The following is a 23,332-nucleotide window of genomic DNA, read 5'->3' on the forward strand; positions in this document are numbered from 1 at the left end:
TATTTTGTGTGCATTGGTGTGACGATGTCATCCCCTGGAACTGGAGTTATAGACAGCTGTGAGCTGCCATGTGGGTGCTGGAAATTGAACCTGGGTCATCTGGAAGAACTGTCAGTGCTCTTAACTGCTGAGCCATCTCTCCAACCCCAGGAATCAGTTCTTTCCTTCTCTCATAGGTTCAAGGCTTGGCAAGCACCCTTATGGACTGAAGCATCTGGCTAGCCCTTTAAAGAACATTCTTTATTCATGTCCTTCTCATCCCTACCTCTTCTGCTGCTGTTTCATGTACTCACTTCCTACACACACTATGAGAACTCAAATCCTTCTCCAGGGATCTCTTTCCAGGTGACTTCAAGCTAAGACAGCCAACACCAGAACCAGTGTCAGAACAGGATGTAACTGCTGCTCCCACCCAGCCAGAAGACAAAGTCTCACTAGAGGAGTATGGTGATATCATCCTAGTGGCAGCCTCACTGAGGCCTCTCTTGTATCATCAGGGAGGAATTCGGGTAAAAGAGTTTATGCAGCATCATTAGCATTCTAAACCACAGGGCAAGCAGAATACTAAGCAGTGTAAGCTGACTGTTACCAGCTGCTATCCCCACACTGATGGCAATCACAAGCTGGGGACACTGGGAGAATGACAGAGGAGGTAGAAAGCTGCTGCAGCAGCGTTTAAAGAGATGAACAAAAGCGATGAAGTAATGCATTTTGTAAGGGCATAAAGTAAATATGAATACAAAAAGAAATCTCGTCACTTCTTCACTGCTTAACTTTCTTCAGATCCATCAATCCTATGTCAGGCAGGCCCATCCATCACAAAATGGAAATGGCGCATTTGCGTAGTGGCACGTACCTCTAACCTCAGAACTCGGGAGGCAGAGGCGGGAAGATCCTGTGTTTAAGGTCACCTCAGATACACAGCAAGAGCCTGTTTCCCAAAAGAAAGGTAGAACATAAAATGGTGCATTCTGATTCTGTCATGAGCAAATATAGAAAGCTTGGGGTACATGACTTCAACCTGAGGTGGACACGTCAATTACCTTCTTCTCTGGAACCTATGCCTCTCTAGTTCACACTTGTGGTCTCATAAAAAGATTCCTTCAACCCAGCTGACAGAGGAGGGAAAACTTGAGGTATGGTTCAAGAACAGCTCCACTCTGTGTTCATTGTTTCTGGGGATGTGGCCTGCTGCCACAATGCAGAACTCAAGCATGACTAAAACAAGGACGGTAAGAAGTACTCCCGGTAGGTACTGTGTCAATCAGTCCAGCTGGTCACCAACACACTGTGAGGGGAGATGCAACCCAAAGTAAATGATGCCGGGACTGATGGACTGGACAGGGAAGATAGTCTGAAGACTGAAGGCAGATTGCTGCAGAAGTGAGTGGGCGGGCTTATGCAAATAAACAACAAAATGTGCAACTGTGTCTCTTACTAGTGACTCTAAGGGAATCATCGCTGTTGCTGCAAGCGAGATGCAGAAGTGCATGGCTGGGATAACTCCCCTGGTGGGTGGCACTGGACTCTCCTTGGCTGCCTCAGTGCTTCCTTGGTAGGCCCATGAACAGAAAAGCCATGCTTAGGGAAATGAGACTATACAAGGACTCTCTACTGACCCATGTGATCTAGTAACTACTGCTGATTATCTGTGCTGAGGCCAACAGTAAATTAAAGCCATCAAATCTTATCCACTCTGGAGTAGGTAACAACTTCTCCCTGCCAGGACAAACCTCAAGAATGGGTTTGCCCTTTAACCTATGGCGCCTGGCCAGTTTATAGAAGGCCTGATATATCATATGAAATTCCATTTAACATTACCTTAGACTAGTGTTTCTCAAATTATTTTTTCATTACCATTCCCCTAGGGACTCTTAGACACTTGCTGAATTGTCATTCTCATGAAATTTTAATACAAGAGGCATACTGTGTCTTTGATTAGATGCTATGGATGTGCTTTAGACCCATGAGAGAAAGGGGAGAGGTTAAGGACTTCAGAGATGGCTCAGTGGGTAAAGTACAGTGGGCAAGTGTGAGGTCCTGGATTCTGACCCCTAAAACCCACATAAAAGCCAGATGTGGCGAGACACAACTGCAATCCCAGGGCTTCTACATTGTGAGAAGTAAGGACAAGAAAGTCCCCAAAAGCTCAAAAAACAACTAGCCGGCCGTATACAGTAGCCGTATACATGGGACAGAAGACCCCATGTCAAACAAGATGGAAGGCAATGAGCATCACCGAAAGTGATCCTCTGACCTCCACTTATGCACAGTGGCAGGAGACTGAACTCACACACACATACACACATATTCTCTCTCTCTCTGTCTCTCTGTCTCTCTCTCTCTCTCTCTCTCTCTCTCTCTCTCTCTCTCTCACACACACACACACACACACACACACACACAAAGAATCAAGAGAGCATATAAAGTTCAGAAGAGATGTACACTTGGCACAAGAATCCAAATTAAATCCCAAATCATCACTTTTATTTTACTTCATGTCAAGCAGGAAAAAAAGCAATAAAATTAAAATATTTTACACTCATGAAACACGTTTACATCAAGTATGCTGATTAATAGAAAACATAAATCATTAAGGACTTGCAAACAATAAATAATATACTTAAAAACAGAATGTGCTATGTGCAATGGACAATTTCCTGAGGCTTTCCAGTTTGGGGAAGTCAATGGACCTTTGCAAACCTGAGTTTCTCAAAAGGATGCCCAGCTGGTGCAAATTTCCTGTCATGACAAAAAGCTGCCGTGGCTGGGAGCATCTTATATTGAAAGAGGAGGAATAATCAATCCTTTGTAGGGGGAAGGGTTGAGAAGGGTTCTCACTATGTACCCAGGCCAATTTCACACTCACAATCCTCCTGTCTCAGCCTCCAGCATGCTGTGATCACAGGCAGGCACCACCATGCCCATCTTTCAATCCTATTTTAATCAATTTGTTCAAAGTCCTGGAAAACTACTGTATGGAAAAGAGGAACTTGTCTGTTCTTTGCAGTGACACAGACATTTACAACATGCCCAATAAGAAACAGTGCTAACGTACTTTGTCATAACTGAAGTGTGCCACTTTCTCAGGTGTAAATACCACATAAACGGTGCACGATCTCCCTGTCGTGTGTGGGTGACAAAGGGAGAGCCAAATAAAGAATGCCTCTTTAAATGTTCCAGAGCACAGCCAGGCGTGTGTGTGTGTGTGTGTGTGTGTGTGTGTGTGTGTGTGTGGTGTGTGTGTGTGTGTGTGTGTGTGTGTGTTCGCATGCATGTCAATCACAGCTCTCTGCATGGTACAGCGCATGTATGGAAGCCAGAGGCCAACTGTAGAGTGGGTTGTCTCCTTCCACCTTCATGTGAGTTCCAGCAATGGAGCCCAGGTCCTCAGGCTTGCACAAGCACCTTTACTCCCTGATCCAACTTGCCAGCCCTTCCTTAACTTGAGCATGAGCATGGCAGGCTCACAAAAGGCTAGAAGAATAGTACTGTAGAACAAACATATTCTCTGGATCTGGTTCTGTCTCCTTTCATTGGCTGTCAGAATTGTAAGGAAACTGATCTCACCATGCTGGTTCTTGTCTCCCCATCTGTAAAATGATCAAGTCCAATCGGACGTGTCTAAGTCTTCCAGGCAAAGGTGATTTTAAGTATTGCACTACTGAGAGGGGGTGTCACTGTTTTGTGGCCCTACATCCCCCAGCCTAAGGAGCAGCTTCAGCAGTTGACACCATCTTCTGCAGCCCTGCCTGTTCAAGCCAACACTCAGAATCCAGCGTGGCCTTGCTTCCCAGGCAGGAAACACCACTCATAACCTCAGTAATTAACCAGGAAACAATAATTCTTCCTTCTGGGGCAGTATGTAAACTTTCTGAGAAGAAAAAAAAAAGAACTCTGCAGACTCTACTTAGCTAGTTTGAGTCAGATGTCTACTATAAATTTAAAATATCAAAAAATTTTCAACAAGGGTTCCCATCGAAGTCTTCATGATTGACACGATTTGGTTACAGATTGTGCTGCTCTCTGGGCCTCTTCTCACATCATAGAAACAGTAACTGAGGGGAAGCTTTCTTTTCTGAAAGAAAATAGCAAAGACATTTCATTTGAATGACCTATTCATGCCAACTTGAATTTTCAATTCAAAAATTGTCATCTGTCTTTATTAAGCATGTTAGAATTAAAAACAGGAGTAGCAACTAAAATAAAAAACTACTGAACAAATTACTAATGCCTAAGGTCCTATGAAATTTCAACCCCTATGCTACAGTCAGATATATAGTATAATGCATTGCTTAAGTGAATTAATTAAGTCAAGTTCCTTCCCTTAAAATTCTCTGGAATTGAGACTAGAGAGATGACCCAGTGGGTAAGAGCACTTGTTGTTCTTCCAGAAGACCTAAATTCAGTTCTCGGCACCCATCAGCCACCTGTAACTCCTGCTTCAGAGGACTTAGCACCTTCTCCTGGACTCTGCAGGCACCTGCACACATGGAGAGAAGGGGCTGGAGAGGGAAAGCAAGTTTTTCAGATTCTCTGAAATCCAGCCAATTATATGTGAACATGTTGAGGGATTCATTGAGTTGGTGCAGAGATTATACAGTTTGAAGAGACTCTACTCATTAAATGCATGGGCATTGGCATCATGCATTCACACATGAGATTCCTGGACTCTGGGGAAATAGAGTTCTTTTTTTTTAAGAGTTTATTTACTTATTATATATGCAACATTCTGCTTCCGTGTATATCTGCACACCAGAAGAAGGCACCAGATCTCATAATGGATGGTTGTGAGCTACCATGTGGTTGCTGGGAATTGAACTCAGGACCTCTGGAAGAGCAGTCAGTGCTCTTAACCTCTGAGCCATCTCTCCAGCCCTTTTTTTTTTTTTTTTTTTTTGGAAATAGAGTTCTTTATCAAATGTTAGTCTTAAGCCCATAACATGTATGCTTTATCTAGATAACAGGAGACAAAGAGGTAAAATATTAGTTCATGTAAATATATAATAAATATATGTGTAATATATATTTAATAAGCTCTTTGGACTGCCAATGCTTTGTCCCACAGCCATCATTTGCACCATGGTCCAGAAAACAGATCTGCCTGATGAATTATTCATTCACCATGTCCCTGCTTTGTCTCTAATCAGGGCTCTGAGAAAAAGGCAGTCTTATGAAGAAGCAATTTTGACAGGATGTAAAGACTACAATTTATATTATATGGACAGCTAGCCAGAGAATGGAAAATTTAATGTCTTCAGTTTCCATCTCTTTTATAACAAAAAGTGGTATATTCACACCTTACTCACACCTTAAACATATTTATGAAGTAATTTAAGGTCTTCTATTTAATATAAATTGATACCAGTTAATTATTTCTATTTAATTAAGATAACTTGGCTCCTGTCCTGTGTAGCTAATGCCGGTTAAGTCAGCAAGTAGGTGGCTTGGGGGCTGAAGAGACGTTGGATATGCTAATTTCCTGGTGCTTTCTGGTGGGTTAGGACACAAGACTAACAAATCTCCAGAGGGCACTGCTCAAACTGACAGTAAATGTTATCAATACCAGGAAGAGTAGAAGTGACACTTCTCTAGGTCTTTCATGGCTTCCTGCATCCATTCACTCACTCTCCTGTGACTCCCAGAAGCACACACAATCAGAAAAACTCAAATGGCTCAACTGTTTAAAAATAGTTTTTATCGAAGAAATAAAACTGTCTCATCACAGACAAATGAGAAGCTAAGACAGACCGGAAATGGAAATAGTTACTGGGAAATAGAGCCCCTCTTTCTTTGCTACTGAAATCCCACGGTTATATTGCAGGCTCAGCCTGCCCTGGCAAGCAGTACATCCTACAGGGAATTTCATTTAGCATTGCTTTTGGTTTCTGAGGCATTTTTCACATTATGAAAATGTGCCAATTGCCTGAGTACCCAGAGAACCAGTCACTGTGTGGTCACCTCTGTAGCTCCGGTTGGTTAGCAGTGCTGAATTATCATCCAAGAATCCTTGTGATGTGCTAGTTCAGGTAATGACAGCCTGTGACCTGAAACAGGCTGACTCCCATGATCCTCCTGTGTTTGGTGAGTGATACCACTTACATGGTTTTCACTGACTTCTCCCCTTTCGGGGGAATAAGGACTATATTAAAGACTGAGAACTGCACGTGTTCTACATCTGGGGGTGCTGAAACATAGGTGTGCAAAAGCTACAAAAAGGCAAAGCAAATTCAGAGAGTCACAGAATAATGAAAAATGAAGGGGAAATGCCCTCATTCCAACAGGTTTCCAGGCAGCTCACAGTTGTAGGCTCTAGAGGTGAGCCTGAAGGGACAGAGGACACCACACCCACCAGGATGCTGCCTGATGCAGACCTGGCTTCTTGGTGATGTTCTTAAGAAGGTCCGAAGGCTTCAGAAATGCTGTTCAACAGGATTAAAGGAAAGGTAAAGACTCTTACCACCACTGGTGCTACTGATAGAGCAAAGTGTAGTCCTCAACCAAGGAGTAATCGGGATCATCTGCAGAGAGAGGAATGCGGGGCAGAATAAAGCTAATCATTTTTCTTGATAAGACCTTAACCTAGTGTTTTTCAACCGATGAGTAGAAACCCCACGGGGGAGAGGATCAGACAATCCTCTCACAGAGGCCTCATATCAGTCAGATATTTTACATATCAGACAATTATATTACGATTCATATCAGGGGCAAAATTACAGTTATGAAGTAACAATGAAAATAGTTTTATGGTTGGGGGGTCACCATGACATGAGGAACTGTATTAAAGGGTCACAGCATTAGGAAGATTGAGAGCAACTGGGTTAGCCCTTTTCAAACTTGAGCCGTCCACTTCAAGATTCAGACAACTGCCTTTTTGTAACAACTAAAAGCATCAAAATACAAAATATGGGCACCAAAGCCCAAATTGATAGTCATGACTGCAAACCAGAAAACATTCTAGAAATCATTATTTGCTCTTTTTCATTCATGGGTATGTCATGGACATCATCAAGAAAGGACAAAAATGAGCCGGGCGTTGGTGGCTCACACCTTTAATCCCAGCATTTGGGAAGTAGAGGCTGGTGGATCTCTGTGAGTTCGAGGCCAGTCTGGTCTCCAGAGAGAGTGCCAGAATAGGTTCCAAAGCTACACAGAGAAACCCTGTCTCAAAAAACCAAAAAAAAAAAAAAATGCTATGTGTGGTTCTGTCTGCAGTACTGCAGAGGAGATCAGCATGATTGGAAAATGACTCCTTTTTAGGCAGTGTGCAACATTATAATTAAAGGCTGCAGAGTGAGACTGTACCTCAAAAGGGAAAGTTGTATAGTAAGATTCAAACATAGGCACAATCTCTTAGGAATTCCATCCTGTCACTCATGCAGCCCAGGATAGCTATGAACATGGCCCAACACAAACTCAAAAACTTAGTTAAAACACATTTATTTATTTATTTATTTATTTATTTATTTATTTATTTATTCTTGATAACTAGACTACACTGCTCTCAAGTACAGACTCTGTAGATGATGGAGCTGTGTCATGAAGCCCACGTGTCAGGCATGCCTGGTTCTAATTTTCACATTCTAGCTATTCAAATTCCAAGAGGCTTTTCTTGGTGGCATACATACCTGGTAAACGTTTAGGAACTGGGAGAGGTCCTCTCCTGTAAGAGATGAAAACCAAAGTCTTTCAGGCGAGCTCTAATTATTTTTACACCTTTCTACTTCGTGCTGCAAACAAAACACACTGTAATCAGCTGGCTTCTATCCTAGAGAGTCAGGAAGGCTCAGATGAGGCAAATGATTTGCAGCCCTGACTTGCAGAAACCCAAAAGGCAAGCACATGTGAAGCCAACAAGCAGACTGCACAGCAGTCAGGAGTGTGGAGCTCTGCCCAGGGCCTGCTGTCTCGATTTTAATTTCAGCTGTTGGAACAAAATTTACTGACCCCCTGGCGTATCAGAGTCTTTGTACATAGGATGAGAAACACAAACAGCTCTCCCCTCTCTGGGAGAATTGTCAGCTCAGTCATATTACTGTTTTGAAAGGCCCTTACTATTGACAGTATGCATTGACCTCTCCTAAACACTTACCACTTTCCCTAAGACTGGACAGAAAACTCGACAGATGAGACCTCATCCCCACCCCACCCCCACTGGCTTGGTGTGAAATAAAAGTTTCTTTCCCTCAAGACCCTTTATATTAGGAGCAGCACATTTTGTTTTTGTCAATGGGCCCAATGGAAGTGGCTCATTCCACTTTGCTGACCACAATGTCTCTGGCACACCTCTGCTTAGATCTAGTAGGAAGACAGCCAGATAAAAAGAGAGATCCACTGATTATGCTCCAATGGCTTTCTATATGAACACCAGTCATTTTAAATTTATAAGCCAGGGCTGGGGAGATGAATCAGTGCTCAAGACTGCAGAGTGCTTGCTGCTCTTTCAGAAGAGCCAAGGTCAGCTCCCAGTAACAGCCACCTGTAACTCCAGCTCCAAGGAATCTGATGCCCTCTTGTGACCTCTGTGGGCATTCACATACACAAAGCATGCAATGACACAGTCACACACACACACTTACACATAGCTAAAAATAATTAAAAAGAAACATAATGGCAGGGGCTGGAGAGATGGCTCAGCAGTTAAGAACACTGACTGTTCTTACAGAGGTCCTGAGTTCAATTCCCAGCAACCACATGGTGGCTCACAACCATCTGCAATGAGACATGGTGCCCTCTGATGGCATGCAGGCAGAAGACTGTATGCATAAGAAATAAATAAAATCTTAAAAAAAAACATAATGGCTCATGACTGCAATTAATCCTAGTACCCAAGAGCTGGGGAAGGAAGATCTCTGTGAGTTTAAGGCCAGTCTGGGCTACAGAGTGAGGTCCTGTCTCAAATAAACAGAGAGACAGAGACAGAGAGAGAAATCCTTCTTAACTCATAGGCCCTATGAAAACTTGCAGATGAGATCTGACTCAAATGGGGGCATAGTTTGTTCATTCCTGTGTTCTTCCAACCATAGGAAGGCATAGAATTCATAAACAAGTAATACTATAGTACCCCAGAAACTGCAATTAATAAAGGTTATATAATATTTGTTCTAAAAATGCTATTTCAAAAAAACTCAGTTTCCTTAATAGGTAAATTATGCAAATTTTGGTCAATTTAAAATTAAAGGTAATATCTTAGATCATTAATAATATAAACACTTATTAAGATTTTTTCTTCACATGAAAAACAGTTGGTTATTACCTTGCTACATTGGGCCCTGTAGTCTTTCCTGGTGGGGCTGCATTCCGCTGAGGAGAGTAGAAATTCTCATACATGATGGGTGCTACAATTTTTAAGACAGAAGGTATCAGAAAAGGGTAAAGGTTGGGGTTGTCTCACAGTTGGTAGAGCACTTGCCTAGCATACACAAAACCCTGGCTTTGTCACCCAGTGCTTCATAAGACAGGTCTGAGTGCACATGTCTGTCACCTCAGTGCTCAGGAGGTGGAGGCAAAAAGATCTGGAGTTCAGTGCCATCCACAGATGCACAGCAAGTTTAATTTTAGCCTTGAATACATGAGACCCTGTCTCAAAAAAGAAAAAAAAGGTATAAAGACCTAGAATGCTCCTCAAGAGCCTATGTGTTAAGACTTTGTCCCCAGCTTAGTGCTAAAGGAAGGCGACAGAACCTTTAAGAATTATAACCCAGTAGGAATATACCAGGTCAGGCCATTGGGGGCATGCCCTGGTCTCCTCCTCCTTCACATCTCCTGGCTGTACAATGAACAGTCCATTGGGCCACTGTCTGTCATAGTGCGCTGCCTCAATACAGCCTGCATCAACTGACTGGACTAAAGCCTTGAAAACTCTAGCTAAAGTAAACCTGTGTCTTACTGGCCGATTCACATCAGGTATTTGCTACAGCAGCAGAAGCTGACTAATACAGTGTATCTTACATCCTCTGTGACCCAAGACAAGAAAGACTAATACCGTTGCTTAACTGTCCCTCCCACTGTGCCACTCGGCTCACCGGGTGGGGTCTGTCCAGTTTTACGCTGGTTCACAAAATACTGGATGTCCTTCTCAATGCTGCACATTTCCAGACTCTTGCGGACTTGTTCGTACATCTGACAAAAACAAGATAAAGCATTATGTAGAAGTTTATTGATGATAATTATGGCACCACTCAACTTTCATGAGCCACCAACTCTTTTTCGACTTTGTTTTAAGAGTAGAAGACATTCCCAAGTCCAAAACTCACATAAGGGCACCCTTATAGTCCATTTGTTCTATTGCCTTTTTTAAATGAAAAAAATAAGATACAAGGAAATACTTCTTTCTGGGCAGACCAAAACCCTGGTTACTTCTTTTAAGTATAGATGGAATAAAGAAACTACATGCCAAGCCCCATGAGACAAGTTCCATGACCAAGTCTCAGTGCCACACACAAATGCAAACACAACTACTTTAATTTGTGGATAAGTTCTTCTCAGTTCTATAGGTTTCCTGGATATCTGATCATTCTTCTAAAGTCATGTCCCACCTAAGATCAGGGCTATTTCTTAGCTAAGGCTGTGACAACCTCACCTGGTGTCTTTGATATCTGGGGACCCAGTTACTATTGCTGCTCACAAGTTAATTCTGGACAAGCACCATGAAGCCACAAAAGCAAATCCTCACCCTGGGTGACCATCAACCTGCCATGGGTCAGTCTGCTAATACTTGGTGCAGGAAGTGATGGCACTCTACACTGGAGCTGTCTCTGGGACTCACATTCTTCTGTGACATCTGTCTTCCACACACAAAACTGTGTTTGGGTTTCATTATCTGTTGTCCACCCCTAACTTAGAGAGTAACCGTGGTAAAATGGACTGGGAATCAGGAAAATGAAAGCAATACTCAAGTCACTATCTCTCTGTACCTCAAATAGAAGCAGGAAGTGGGGAGAGGATGAACTAATAAACACTGATGGTTCTTTTCTGCTCTGATGATTCTAACCTGCAGAGCACAGCCCTCTGTGAATGCCGATGACTTACTTCATCATTTGTGACACATTGCTGTGACAGCTGATTTACATGTAACCACAATGCATTCCGGAAGAAGCTGATTCGCTCACATTCTTGGGCCTCAAACGCCTACAGAAAAACAATTACATGTGTATAAATACATAAAGAAGGGACATCCGTTTAGACTGGCTATGACTTAAACAACATAAACCTACATTGAGGAGTGGAGTTTAAAAAGTAAAGCAGAAAAAAGTACTTAGTGTGGGCATAAAGTTCCTGAGTATCAAATTGTAGCGATAAATCAAACGAGATCAATCAAATAAGATTTTTTTTAAAAATCACCAGTGTTAGTCTGGGGGTACAGCTCACTGGAGTGGTGCTTTGCCTAGCATGCATAAGAAACCACAAAGGCCCACTGGACCTTACACCAAGGGCATCCCAGGTATCCATGAGGGAGGAGAAAGAAGGTGTGGAGAATAACCTTTAGGATGAAACATGGGACATGCAAACAACTTCAAAAAAACATGACTGGCTGAGAACATATCTCAGTGGTAGAGCACATACAAGCATGAGGACCTAGGCTTGATATTGATTCCCAACACACACACACACACACACACACACACACACACACACACACACACACAGAGGCACACACAGGCACACACGAACACACACAATACATGCACCCACACGTGGGCGCACACACAAGCACCCATGTGCACATGCACATCGAGGGAGACAGAGTCAAGGACAAAAAGAGAGAGTATATCTCTGGCTAAGAAGGGAGAAGACTGTGCCAAAGGGTGTAGAGAGGCCAGCTGGACAGCATGAGACTCCTTGACAGGGCAGGGAGCAACTCCTGAAGGAGAGCTGTAAACCAGCACGCCTAATTCTTGAATTCACTGACACTGCTGGCTGCCACCCTGAGAGTTCCTGACTCCAGAAGGCCTGGACTGAGCTGAGAGAGCCCATATTTTTACCCAGTCCGAAGATAATGCTGGTTCTGCTGGCCCCGGGACGCTGTTAAAAACTGACATCAGAAAGTTGAGGAACTTTCCAGCTTGTATCTTTTAAGTTTTCTCTAGAAAATTATGGAGTCCTGTGTATTCCCCTTAGAACCTAGCAAGTACAAGCCTGACTCTCGGAATAATTACAGTGCTCAACCCACCACTAACTGATGTATCGGGATCATGCCTGCGCTAAGCAACCATTAGCTTTGGAGTGACCTGGACAGTGAGGTCAGGCTTTGGGGGGCGGGGTGGCAAAAGGATGAGGATTAGATGAAATCATTCCAATCCCTTCCAGTCTTCACTTAAATTCTCAGTTTCTAACTCATCCATGGGCTCGATGCCTGAATGAAACACGAAGTGCTTGTTAGTAGTATTCAGGCATCTGTACTGCCTGTCCTTAGGGTACTAACAGGATTTGCCCTCACCTGCAGCCACCTGTGCCTATTCACTGTGTTCCCTTTTAAGTGGGCCCTGCCCACCTCCCATCTTTCCCTCTTTCTTTCTCTCCCTCTCTCTGTTGCCCCCCCCGCCACTCCCCCACCCCTAACCCCACCCTGCTTCCTCTCTCCTGCTGCTCCCTTCCCTGGAGGCCAGTCTCCCCCCCCCTTCCCCTTTTTTACGATCCCTTTCCCTAATAAAAACCCCTCCACTTGAACCCTGGCATCTCATGGCATTTTTCTCTCTCACGCTGCTTTTCTTAAATTACAGCACTAAAATGAGAGCAGATTCTCAGGTTCTGGAAGGAAGATGTGCTCAGTCTCACACTGCTTCCAGTCCCAGGTACCTACCTCACAGGCTTTAATGTGCTCACTCTGCCAGTCTTCTCGGACCTTCTCTAGCATGTTGATGTGCAGCATGTATGCTTTGTCTGCAATGGGCAGGGGCTTGATTTAGAAACAAGACAGGCTTGCTGGATTGTAGCTGTTCCTTTCTGATGCCCGTTAATCCTACATATTCTTAATAATGTAAACAGCCCCCAACCACTACCACCCCCGTCAGAGCACCTTGCCCCTCACCTGAATCTTCTACTGCAGTCTTTGAAGTTGCCAGTTTCACAAAAAGCTGTGAGGACCAAAACCAGAGAGAGATTAGGAAAGCCTATCCCACGGGCAAACACTTGTGAAAGCAATAGTGCTGGAAAAGCAAGATCTGGTCCAAGCCCTACATACACTGCACTTAGAAGCAGATCAATCTTTCATCTTCTCAGCATCAGAAAACAACAATCCTATGTCTTCCTACAGACACATCTCCTTGCCCTCAAGCTGTGGATAATACTATATTCAGATGATACATTATTAATTTGTTTTATAGTTTTTGTGTGTAGGAGTGTTTTGCTTGCATGTATGTCTGTGTACCACCTTGTGCCTGGCACCCAAAGAGATCAGAAGTGTTGTATACCCTGGGACTGGAGTTAAAGATGGTTGTGAGTGGCCATGTGGATTCTGGGAATCTTAACTCAGATTTCCTGGAAGAGCAGTCAGTGCTCTTAACTGCTGAGCCATTGTTCCAGACATATTACTAAATGTATTATTTAATTTACTAATATTATTATTTCAGCCCATATTATTAAATGTAGAACCCTCACCCACAAGAAGTATTCTGTCAACAAAGAATACATGAGCTGAGGTTTGAAGACATTTAAAAAGAATATGAAGCCAGGTGGTGATGCACACACCTTTAATCCCAGCACTTGGGAGGCAGAGACAGGCAGATCTCTGAGTTTGAGGCCAGCCTGGTGTACAAAGCAAGTTCTAGACAGGCTCCAAAGCTAACAGAGAAAAATCCTGTCTCAAAAGAACCAAAAAAAAAATCAAGCCTCCCATTCCACCCACTGTTCTCCAATGTGTGCTTCTCTGGTACTTTCAGTCAAGACGGGGCTGATGAAACCTATAGATACAGCTGACATGAACAAGGGGGAGCGCATGGACCCCAGACTGATATCTGGGAGGCCAGCACAGGACTGATCCAGACCCCTGAAGGTGGATGTCAGTGAGGAGGCCTCTGCACTCTATGGGGCCTCTGGTAGTAGATCAGTATTTAGCCTTGGTGTAAGAAAGGATTTGGGAGCCCATTCCATGTGGAGGGATGCTCTCTCAGCCTAGACACATGGGGGAGGGCCTAGGCCCTGCCCGGGATGATACCACAGACCTTGGGGATCCCCCATGGAGAGCCTTACCCTCCCTGGGGAGCAGAGAGGAGATGAGGTAGGGGGTTGGAAGGGGAGAAGGGGAGGGAGATGGAGGAGGGATTGACATGTGAAGCAGGCTTGTTTCTAATTTGAACTAATAAAATAATTTCCTGGGGAAAAAAAGTGTTACAAGGACTTTTGGTTTTACTCTGAAGTTTACAAGCCAAAAACATTGTTGCCAGAGACTTGGGATAGAAATCTCTTTTTATTTTTTGAGATGGGATTTCACTCTGTAGCCCAGTCTGGCATTAACCTCGTGACCCTCCTGCCTCAACCTCCTGAGTCCTAGAGCGACATGCATGTGCATCATACCAAACCCTAAGTTGGCTTTAAACTGACACAGGTGCATCTCTGACTCTTCAGGTTGTAGACCATGCTAGGTACCTTTTCTTGCTGCCTTGGGTTGGCCACGTTGGCACTGCGATGGACAGCCTGCTCCGCCTCATCCTTGTCCCGGCACTTCTGTTCATAATTCTTCTTGGCCTTTGTTTACAAACAGAGGGTGAATATGGGTGAGCAGGGTAAGAAATGGGACTTGAAGTGTATATAACTAATTTTTCTGATTTTTCCTTGTTCTTGAAATTTTCATACAATTATACACAGCAATATGATTGTATGCACCCCCATGTATATAACATCTAAGATGTGTAATCCAACATCTGTGTGACATTTATAATCCTTAGAGTCTATGCAATCACTCAGTCACTGGAACCAACTTCCTCTCGTTCTCAACAGGCATCAGTATTCTAGAGTTCCCAGCCACTGCCATGCACAGCAAGGGGCACAGCAATGCTATGTCTCTTCCACTTTGGTCATGTTTCTTTTTAAAGACTTCAGTTCAACATAGGTTAAAGAATTCTGCACTGAAACCAACTGGCCCTGGGCTTCTTTTTTGGTTGGGAGACTTTTGATGATTGCTTATATTTCATTAGGGGTTATAGATCTATTTAAATTGCTTATTTGTTCTTGATTTAATTTTAGTAAGTAATACCTATCCAGAAAATTGTCCATTTCCTTTAAATTTTCCAATTTTGTGGAGTACAGGTTTTCAAAGTATGACCTGATGATTCTCTGTATTTCCTCTGTGTCTATTGTTAAGTCCCCCTTTTCATTTCTGATTTTGTTAATCTGCATATTCTCTCTCTGCCTTTTGGTTAGTTTGGATAGAGGTTTGTCTATCTTGTTGATTTTCTCGGAAACCAACTTTGTTTCATTGATTCTTTGTATTGTTTTCTTTGTTTCTACTTTATTGATTTTAGCCCTCAATTTGATTATTTCCTGGTGTCAGTTTAAAGTAGCCAATGGCCTATCTAACACCACTACTACTACCAGGATTATAGAATCATTTCACAAACTCTAACAATTGTTAAATCAAGAAAATTAGTTTGTTTCAGGTCTAGAAACAAAGCCTTAGCTTGTTTAAACAACACAAAACAAAGCTATGGATCAAACAATTAACAAATAAGTCAATATGATAGTTATACTTGACTAAGAATGAAGATGTCCTTTCTTGGCTAGAGAGATGGCTCAGACACCAAAGGCTTAGCTCACAACCAAAAATACAACTTATTTCTTGGTTTATTTCTCTTCAGCTGCCTGTGAAACAGAGATCAAGTGTTGGAACCAGACTGCAGAGGTTCAAATCCGGCCTCACCAATATCTGTGTACTTGTTTTGTTTTTAATAAATTCATCTCTGTGTTTTTGTTTCCCCATCTATAAACCAAGGATTCTTATGTCCAAAGGTACATGAAGACAAAATAAGACACAAAATGTACTTTTATAGTTCTTACATGTGGACATGTGAAATTGAGCCCACAGAAGCAGTTTCATTCAATTGGAGATGATCTCCAAAGGACAGTGGCTTCTTTGGAGAGGTGGTTTGTGTTTATTATTATACACACTTCCCTATATTTCTCATAAGTAAGTTTCCATAATTCAACTGTGGTTATTCTTTCATGAGCTTTCTCTATATGTTGTCTGTTATGTTATATTAGCTATATACTCTATAATTACATAGCATGTAAAATTTTATTATAGAAATAGTATGTTCCTGGTTTTCATAATTATATGAAAATGCATAATAATCATGTAAAAAGACCTGTATAATAATTCCTTTTATGCAACACCTTGGAGATCTCTCTCTCTACCAAACATGATCACTATACCTCCACACTTCCTTGAGGTACTGAGAATGGATCCTAAGGCTCTGAACTCTAGGGAAGAACTTTGCCACTGGCTATATCTAAGCCCTTGGTTTTCTGAGTCAGGGTCTCATTATGTTGTTCAGGCTGGCTTTTGACTTGCTATGTAACCCAGGCTGGCCTCAAACTCATGATCCTCCTGCCTCAGACACCCAAGTGTTGGGATTGTCTATATGTACCACCACCCTGCTATGGCATCTAAAACTCCAAAGCATTATATATAAAACCAACCTAAGATTCTGAGAGTGAAAATTCACAAAGACAAACTGGCTAGTAACCTTTGGCCAAAGAGCAACCCAAGAGTGAGTTTCCTTGCCTCGTACATTATAGATCCAGTTCCAAGAAGCAGGTGGCTCAAAAATACAGTAACAACTCAAAATATTTTTTACCTATTCTCCTTAGTCAAAAGACTAGAAAAAGGCTAACCTAACAAAAACATAAACTTAAAAAAAAAAAAACCAGTCCCCTGATACTAAACACAGCATAAATAACAAGGACTCAGACCAGCAAGACGGCTCATTGGGTAAAGGTACTCACTGTGCAAGCCTGTTGACTTGAGTTTGACCACCCTAGACCCACGTAAGGTGTGGAAAGAGAAAACTGACTCCACAAGGTTCCTCTGACCTCCACATGAGTGTCATGAGACACACACACACACACACACACACACACACACACACACACACACACCAACAAAATCAACAACAATAAACAAACTAGGGCTCACTTGCACAAGATAGTAAAAGCCAATGAGAGAGTCTAGACTCCCATGGTTACCACGCTGTAACACCCAGATCATCTGAAGAGAGATCAACAGCAACAGGAACTGCAGTGTCTCTTCTTCAAGACAGGAGCAGTAGTCCCCATGTGAGGAACCTGAACTTCTACCCCTCCTTGTCCAACTTGACCTACTGGACCTACAGTAGTCAAGTCCCTTCCCTCCTGGGGTAGTAGCAGAGGAAGTTTAGTGGAAAATGGAACATCTGATGAGGACAAAGGGGAACCTGAACTCTTAACCCCAGATAAGAGTAATGAAGCAATTGTATCACCTCCTACTGGCATGCTGTCACAGGAAACCAGCTAAAACATGGCTTAAATAACCCAAACCTTTTTCTGTAATACCCTAAATATCCAAATCAATTGAGTATCACCCAAACCAAAAACTAGAAAAAAAAATATCAAACTGAATGGACAAAGACAATCAAGATGACAAACTTTAGAATTGTCTGACCAACAATAAGGAGGCCTTTGCACTCCAGGGAGTCTCTGGTGGTGGATTAGTATTTTTCCCTGGTGCAAGAAGGGACTTTGAGAGCCCATGCCATGTGAAGGGTTACACTCTGGCCCTGGACACATGGGGAAGGGCCCAGGACCAGCACAGGAAGATTTGGTGGACTTTGCAGAGCCCCCGTTGAGGGCCCTACCCTGCCTGGGGAGTGGTGGGTGGGGGGGTTGGGGTGGGGGAGGAGGGTTGGGGGTGAGGGGAGGGAGAGGGAGAAGGGACTTACAACTTGTTCCCTAACTAGAACTAATAAATAAATCAAAAAAAAAAAAAAAAGAATTGTCCGACCAAGACTGCAAAGAATCCTTCAAACAACTACACACCAAAACAAACCAAAGCAAAACAGCATGGCAAAGATACAAAAAAAAGCTAAGGAAAGAAATAGAAGCAAAAAGGAAATCTCGGAATTGCAGAGTAGTTTGAAAATACAAAAGCCCGATGAAGAACAGAAGAGATAGTGGACTAAATGAACAGTAAAGAGTAAGCATCACCTCATGTGACCAAGAATATATTTGGTATTTTGTCACCACTGTGATCAAGAGGCAGCTGGTGGGAGCAAGGATTTACCTTAGTTCACCATCCATCATGGCAGGAAAGGTATGGTGGGGTCCACGGCAACAGAACCTATTCCTCCTCACTCCTCACAGCTCAGTGGATTGGACCAGGAAGTAGAGAAAGGGAAATGCTGGAGTTCACCTGGCCTTTTCCCTTTTCCCCTTTTAATTCAGACTCAGAGCCCAGGCCATAGATGTTGTTCATCCAGTAAAATGAGCAACAATCGAGGTTCAGAATCACCATGAGATAGAAAGTTCAAATACAAGATAAATTGTGTGTGTGTGTGTGTGTGTGTGTGTGTGTGTGTGTGTGTGTGTGTGGTGATAAATAGGATATGTGTGTATATGCATGTAGTGTGTATATAGTGTGCGAATATTTCTATGTGTGTGTGTCTCTGTGTGTATATATGTGTGTGTGCACCTGTGTGTCTGTGTACATTGTGTGTATGTGTGTGTACATTTGTGTGTCACATGCTTTTGTATCACATCCTAAAATATTTAAGTGAATTGCTTACTTTTATAGTTGCTATGTGAACTATTCCAGCAGAGATGAACAATACCATCAAATACCAAGAGACCAAAGAGATGATTCTACTCAAATCCAGCTTGGTGGACTAATGAGTTTGACTGTGGACATTTATAGGAACAAGGGTGAAAGGTCACTTACAGAAGCATAAACAACTTATGGGTAACTACACCGCAGAGGAAAAGTCTGCCCCTACCTAGGGCTGTTATCTACCCGGTCCTTGTTGAAGGCATGGCCTTGTAAGGCCCCTTATCCTGCTTGTGACCACTCATTCGCTGCCCTGTGAGCCTCCCTTTCCTGCAGGAGAGAATCTTACTGGGTCCAGTCTTACTAGGGATGTTGGTAGTCACAGATATTCTGACTTAGAAGGTAATAGTCATGCCATGTCCAGAGGACCGAGTTCTACAGCCAGCTCACCAAAAACAAAACAGCACTGCACGCACTCTCCCATCTTCAAGCTTCCCAGGACCTTGGCAGGAAGGAAAGCCAAGTGTTTCCCTTAACAGCTCCCTGATAAATGGCATCATTGAAACATCATTTCAGTAGGAGCATGTTCATGCGCAAGCACAGAATTCCCAATAATTGTCACCATTACAAAAACAGCAGCAACAAGTGTGACTCACATCCATGGTTTTCTTGAACTGTGAGTTCCTTTGTTTGTGGGCAGCATCCATTATAGTTTCTGTCTGTGAAGAGAATGCAAACACTGTCAATAAAAACTGCAAGTTCCTGCTAACAGCAACTTGTTTTGAGGGCTTAAGCATTCAACATGGGTAATCCAGTTTAGCCTTCGTATCACCCAGAAGCGAAATATGCTATCTACAGTCTCTTCGTCACAAATGGGGACAGTACACAACAGAGACTAAACTCCTTGCTCAAGAAGTCACAGGAAATTAGTGATGCTGCATCTTAATTAGCCAGGCACTCCCACGCAGGGTCCTGAATGCTCAAAACACCACCGAAGACTCACTAATCACATGGAGTGCTTTCTTCAGCAAACCTAGAATCAAGGACTTTGGTTTCAAGAAGGAATTTTAAATTTTATTAAAATACTATTTGTATTTTAAAAACAGCTTTATTCTGAAAGCTATGTCAGCACAGACAATTAGGAGCTCAACCTCCACATCTGTGGCCCATCAATGACAAACACTTTACAACAAGTCACCAGGGGAAGAAGGAGGTATCTGTGGCACCGCTAATGGAAACAATCCTCTGCCTCATCTAAGCCAGCAAGGTAAACTCCATGTAGTTCACCTGAGCATGGTTTCTTCATTGCAGTTGCGATGGTGGTACTTTTGTTGGCCAAAACAATGCTGCTCATAATAAATACCTACCTCTCAGACACAGTTTTTCTAGCTTCCATTCATCTATCACTTCTATATGAAGCATTCTGTGTAAGTACTACTTCGCCATTTTCCTGATGGCAATGAACTTTGTGAGCCCAAAGAAACAAAGTCAGTGTGGTGGTCTGGATGACAATGGCCCCCAGAGGTTCGTATATTTGAATGCTTGGACTCTAATTGGCGGAACTGTTTGGGAATAATTAGGAGGTGTGGCCTTGTTTAGATGTCTCAGTAGATAAGGGCACTTGCTGCCAAGCCTGATAATCCAATCCTCAAGACCCACACAGTGGGAGAAGAGAACCAACTCTTGCAAGTTGTCTTCTGATGTTCACATGTACACCATGGCATGTACATATATGCATGGACATGCTCATGCACTTACACATGTACACACGTACACACACACTCACACACACATGCACACACAGAGAAAAGAAAAATGAAACTTCAAAAAAGAAAACAGGACTAGAGTGATGACTCATCAATTAAGAGCACTTGTTGCTCCTGCAGAGGACCTGGGTTCAATTCCCAGCACCCACGTGGTGGCTCATAGCAGCTGCATCTCTTACTCAGGAGCATCTCTGACACTTCCTTCTAACTTCCACAAGCACCAGACACACACATGGTATGCAGACATAAGCAGACGAAACACTCATATATGCAAGATAAGGACTTGTTTGTTTTTTGGGACAGGGTCTCACTATGCAGCCTTGGCTTTCCTGGATCTTACTATGTAGATCAGGCTGGCCTTGAACTCACAGAGATCCACCTGCCTCAGCCTCCCAAGTGCTGGGATTAAAGATTTTTTTAATCTAAATTTAAAAAAAATAAAGTTATATAAAACATCCTATTAAAAATTTATTAGGCTTTTAAAACTAAATCAGTAAATTATATGAGGAGACACAGCTCTATACTGTATTTGCATAGCACAGCCAAGAACCTGGATTCAACCAGCAGCATAAGAGAAAAAGAAAGAGTGGAAAGAAAAGCAAACAACTGACTGGTTCTTTTGATGAGTGGAAACAGCTCGATTTCTAAGAAGTGGAAAGCCAAGGCATGCACTGTGACAATTTTAAAAAGGGAAGTTAACATTGACACATTTTCCCCTAAAAGTGTTCAAAAAAAAAAAAAGGTACCCAAAGCCACCCCAGAGTCCATTGTGAAATGCATAACTACAATTTTCTAAACTTTTCAACGTTTTGAAAGTGACTCCTGCTGAGAAGGGAACTTGAAGTGAGCGTGCAATGCTCTTCTGCGCCTCTCACTCCAACCACTTGGCATGTGTAACATTAGCGGGAAAGTTCCAGAAGCTGTGCAGAGCTAACAGCTCTCCCCACAAAGAACAGGGCTTCTGAAGACACCTGAGGATGTGAGGAAACTGCCCTTTTTTAGTGGAGTCACATATGCATAGTTCATTGACAAAGGTATTATGCTTCTTTTATTTTTTAACTGTTCCACATAAGACACGATCTCTCCTTAACTTTTTAGTTATTCTTTCCTTCCCTTCTTTTTGAGACAAGGCTAAACTAAGTAACTCCCACTGGCCTAGAACACATTGTGTAAACCAGGCTTGGTCTTGAATTTGCAGAGACCTGCCTGCCTCTGCCTCCAGGGTGTTAAAGGTGTATGCCACCACACTCAGCTTGCATTTTTTCAAATTGTATATCTGTGCCTGTCTGTGTGTGCTCATGCAGTACCCATGGAGGCTGGAAGGATCTAATACTCCTGGAGCAGATTTCCAGATGGTCATCAGCCATCTAACATGAGTGCTGAGAATGGAACTTATATCTCCTGCAAGGACAGTACTCAACGGCTGAGCCATCTTTACAACCTCCAAGTTCCTTTGCTGTCATTTGGGTGGCACATGCCTTTGATCCTAGCACTCAGGAAGCAGAAGCAGGTGAATCTCTGTGAATTCCAGGCCAGCCTGGTCTATGTAGTGAATTCTAGAACAGCCGGGGCTATAGAGAGAGACTCTGTCTCAAGAGGGAGCAGGGGAGGGAGAGGAGAAGAGAGACAAAAACTGTCAGGACTGGAGAGATAACTCAGCAGTTGAGAGGACCCACATTTGGTTCCCAGCACCCATGTCAGGTGGCTCCCAAACTCCTGTAACTCCAGTTCCAGGGGATCCAGAGCATCCATGTGTACCCACACACGCATGCACAGACATGCATGCATACACACAAATTTAAAAATTAAAAAAAGAACCCTTTGTGGAACAGGTACATGGGAGCGGTCAGACGTGGGTAGTTAAGAGAGGCTGGAGAGAGAAGGGGGCTGATGCAATTTTATTTCAATTAAAAAAATAGGTAAGTAAGGGGCTGGAAAGATAGCTCAACAGTTAAGAGCATTGGCTGCTCTCCCAGAGGACTAGGGTTTAATTCCCAGAATCCACATGGCAACTTACAACTATCTATAGTTCCAGTTTCAGGTGATCTGACACCCTCACACAAGCGCACACATAGGCAAAACATCAATACACATTAAAAAAATAAAGTATTAAAACATAGATAATTAAAAGGTAACTTTTAAAAACCTGGTGTCAGGAACAGTGGTGCACACCTTTAATCCCAGCACTTGGGAGGCAGAGACAGGGTGATCTCCATTAAGTTATAGACCAGCCTAGAGTTATAGAGAATTACAGAACTACATAGGGAGACCCTGTCTCAAAAAAAAAAAAACTGTAATTTCCTCAAAGACATGGCAGACTTGGCAATGTCAGACAAAAGAATCTGCCATCCAACGAGTACAGCACACACAATAATTCTGCTTGGAAAAAGGCTTTGTGACAGATGCAACCTCAAGGGTTGAGAGAGCGTATGAAAGTGTTTGATACAGCGTTCCTTAACCATCTGCATCTGTCCTTCCTTCATGCTAAGAGGCATTGCACAAGCAACAGCTGAGAAATAGGAAGAGGCAGTGGTGTGCAGAGAGCAGCTCTTAAGCCTGGCGCAGCAGCACAAGTCTGCATCCTACTACTCAGCAGGTGGAGGCAGTAGGTTCAGCTATCCGGTGAGCTGGAGGCCAGCCTGGGCTCCATGAGACCATGTCTCAAACAAACAAAGGGAAAAGCAGCTGGTGAAATGATGGCGGATGTGAGACAGGGAGGTTCTTAAGATGCTGTGGGCAACCCGACACATTAGTGCCAACCCAGACTCCAACTTGAAACTGTAGGCAAAGTCGCTCATCCTGAGAGGTGAGGACACAATCAGCCTTAACACTG

The 23,332-nt window shown here is 43.0% G+C and overlaps 1 protein-coding gene across 1 annotated transcript in view; it reads right to left on the reverse strand.

Moving 5' to 3' along the window:
* Positions 1-6,471: 6,471 nt before the first annotated feature.
* Pstpip2 (proline-serine-threonine phosphatase interacting protein 2) overlaps positions 6,472-23,332 on the reverse strand; it is a 48,016-nt gene continuing 31,155 nt past the window's right edge. Inside the window, exons 6-14 of the mRNA XM_035438712.1 lie at positions 19,390-19,452; positions 14,587-14,685; positions 13,031-13,076; positions 12,803-12,882; positions 11,032-11,130; positions 10,026-10,122; positions 9,257-9,338; positions 7,629-7,663; positions 6,472-6,521 (exon numbers count right to left, since the gene is read on the reverse strand). Coding sequence (XP_035294603.1) covers positions 6,472-6,521; positions 7,629-7,663; positions 9,257-9,338; positions 10,026-10,122; positions 11,032-11,130; positions 12,803-12,882; positions 13,031-13,076; positions 14,587-14,685; positions 19,390-19,452 — 651 coding nt within the window. The remainder of the gene's footprint in view (positions 6,522-7,628; positions 7,664-9,256; positions 9,339-10,025; positions 10,123-11,031; positions 11,131-12,802; positions 12,883-13,030; positions 13,077-14,586; positions 14,686-19,389; positions 19,453-23,332) is intronic.

Source organism: Cricetulus griseus, chromosome 2 (assembly GCF_003668045.3).
Source record: "Cricetulus griseus strain 17A/GY chromosome 2, alternate assembly CriGri-PICRH-1.0, whole genome shotgun sequence".
Lineage (NCBI taxonomy): Eukaryota > Metazoa > Chordata > Mammalia > Rodentia > Cricetidae > Cricetulus > Cricetulus griseus.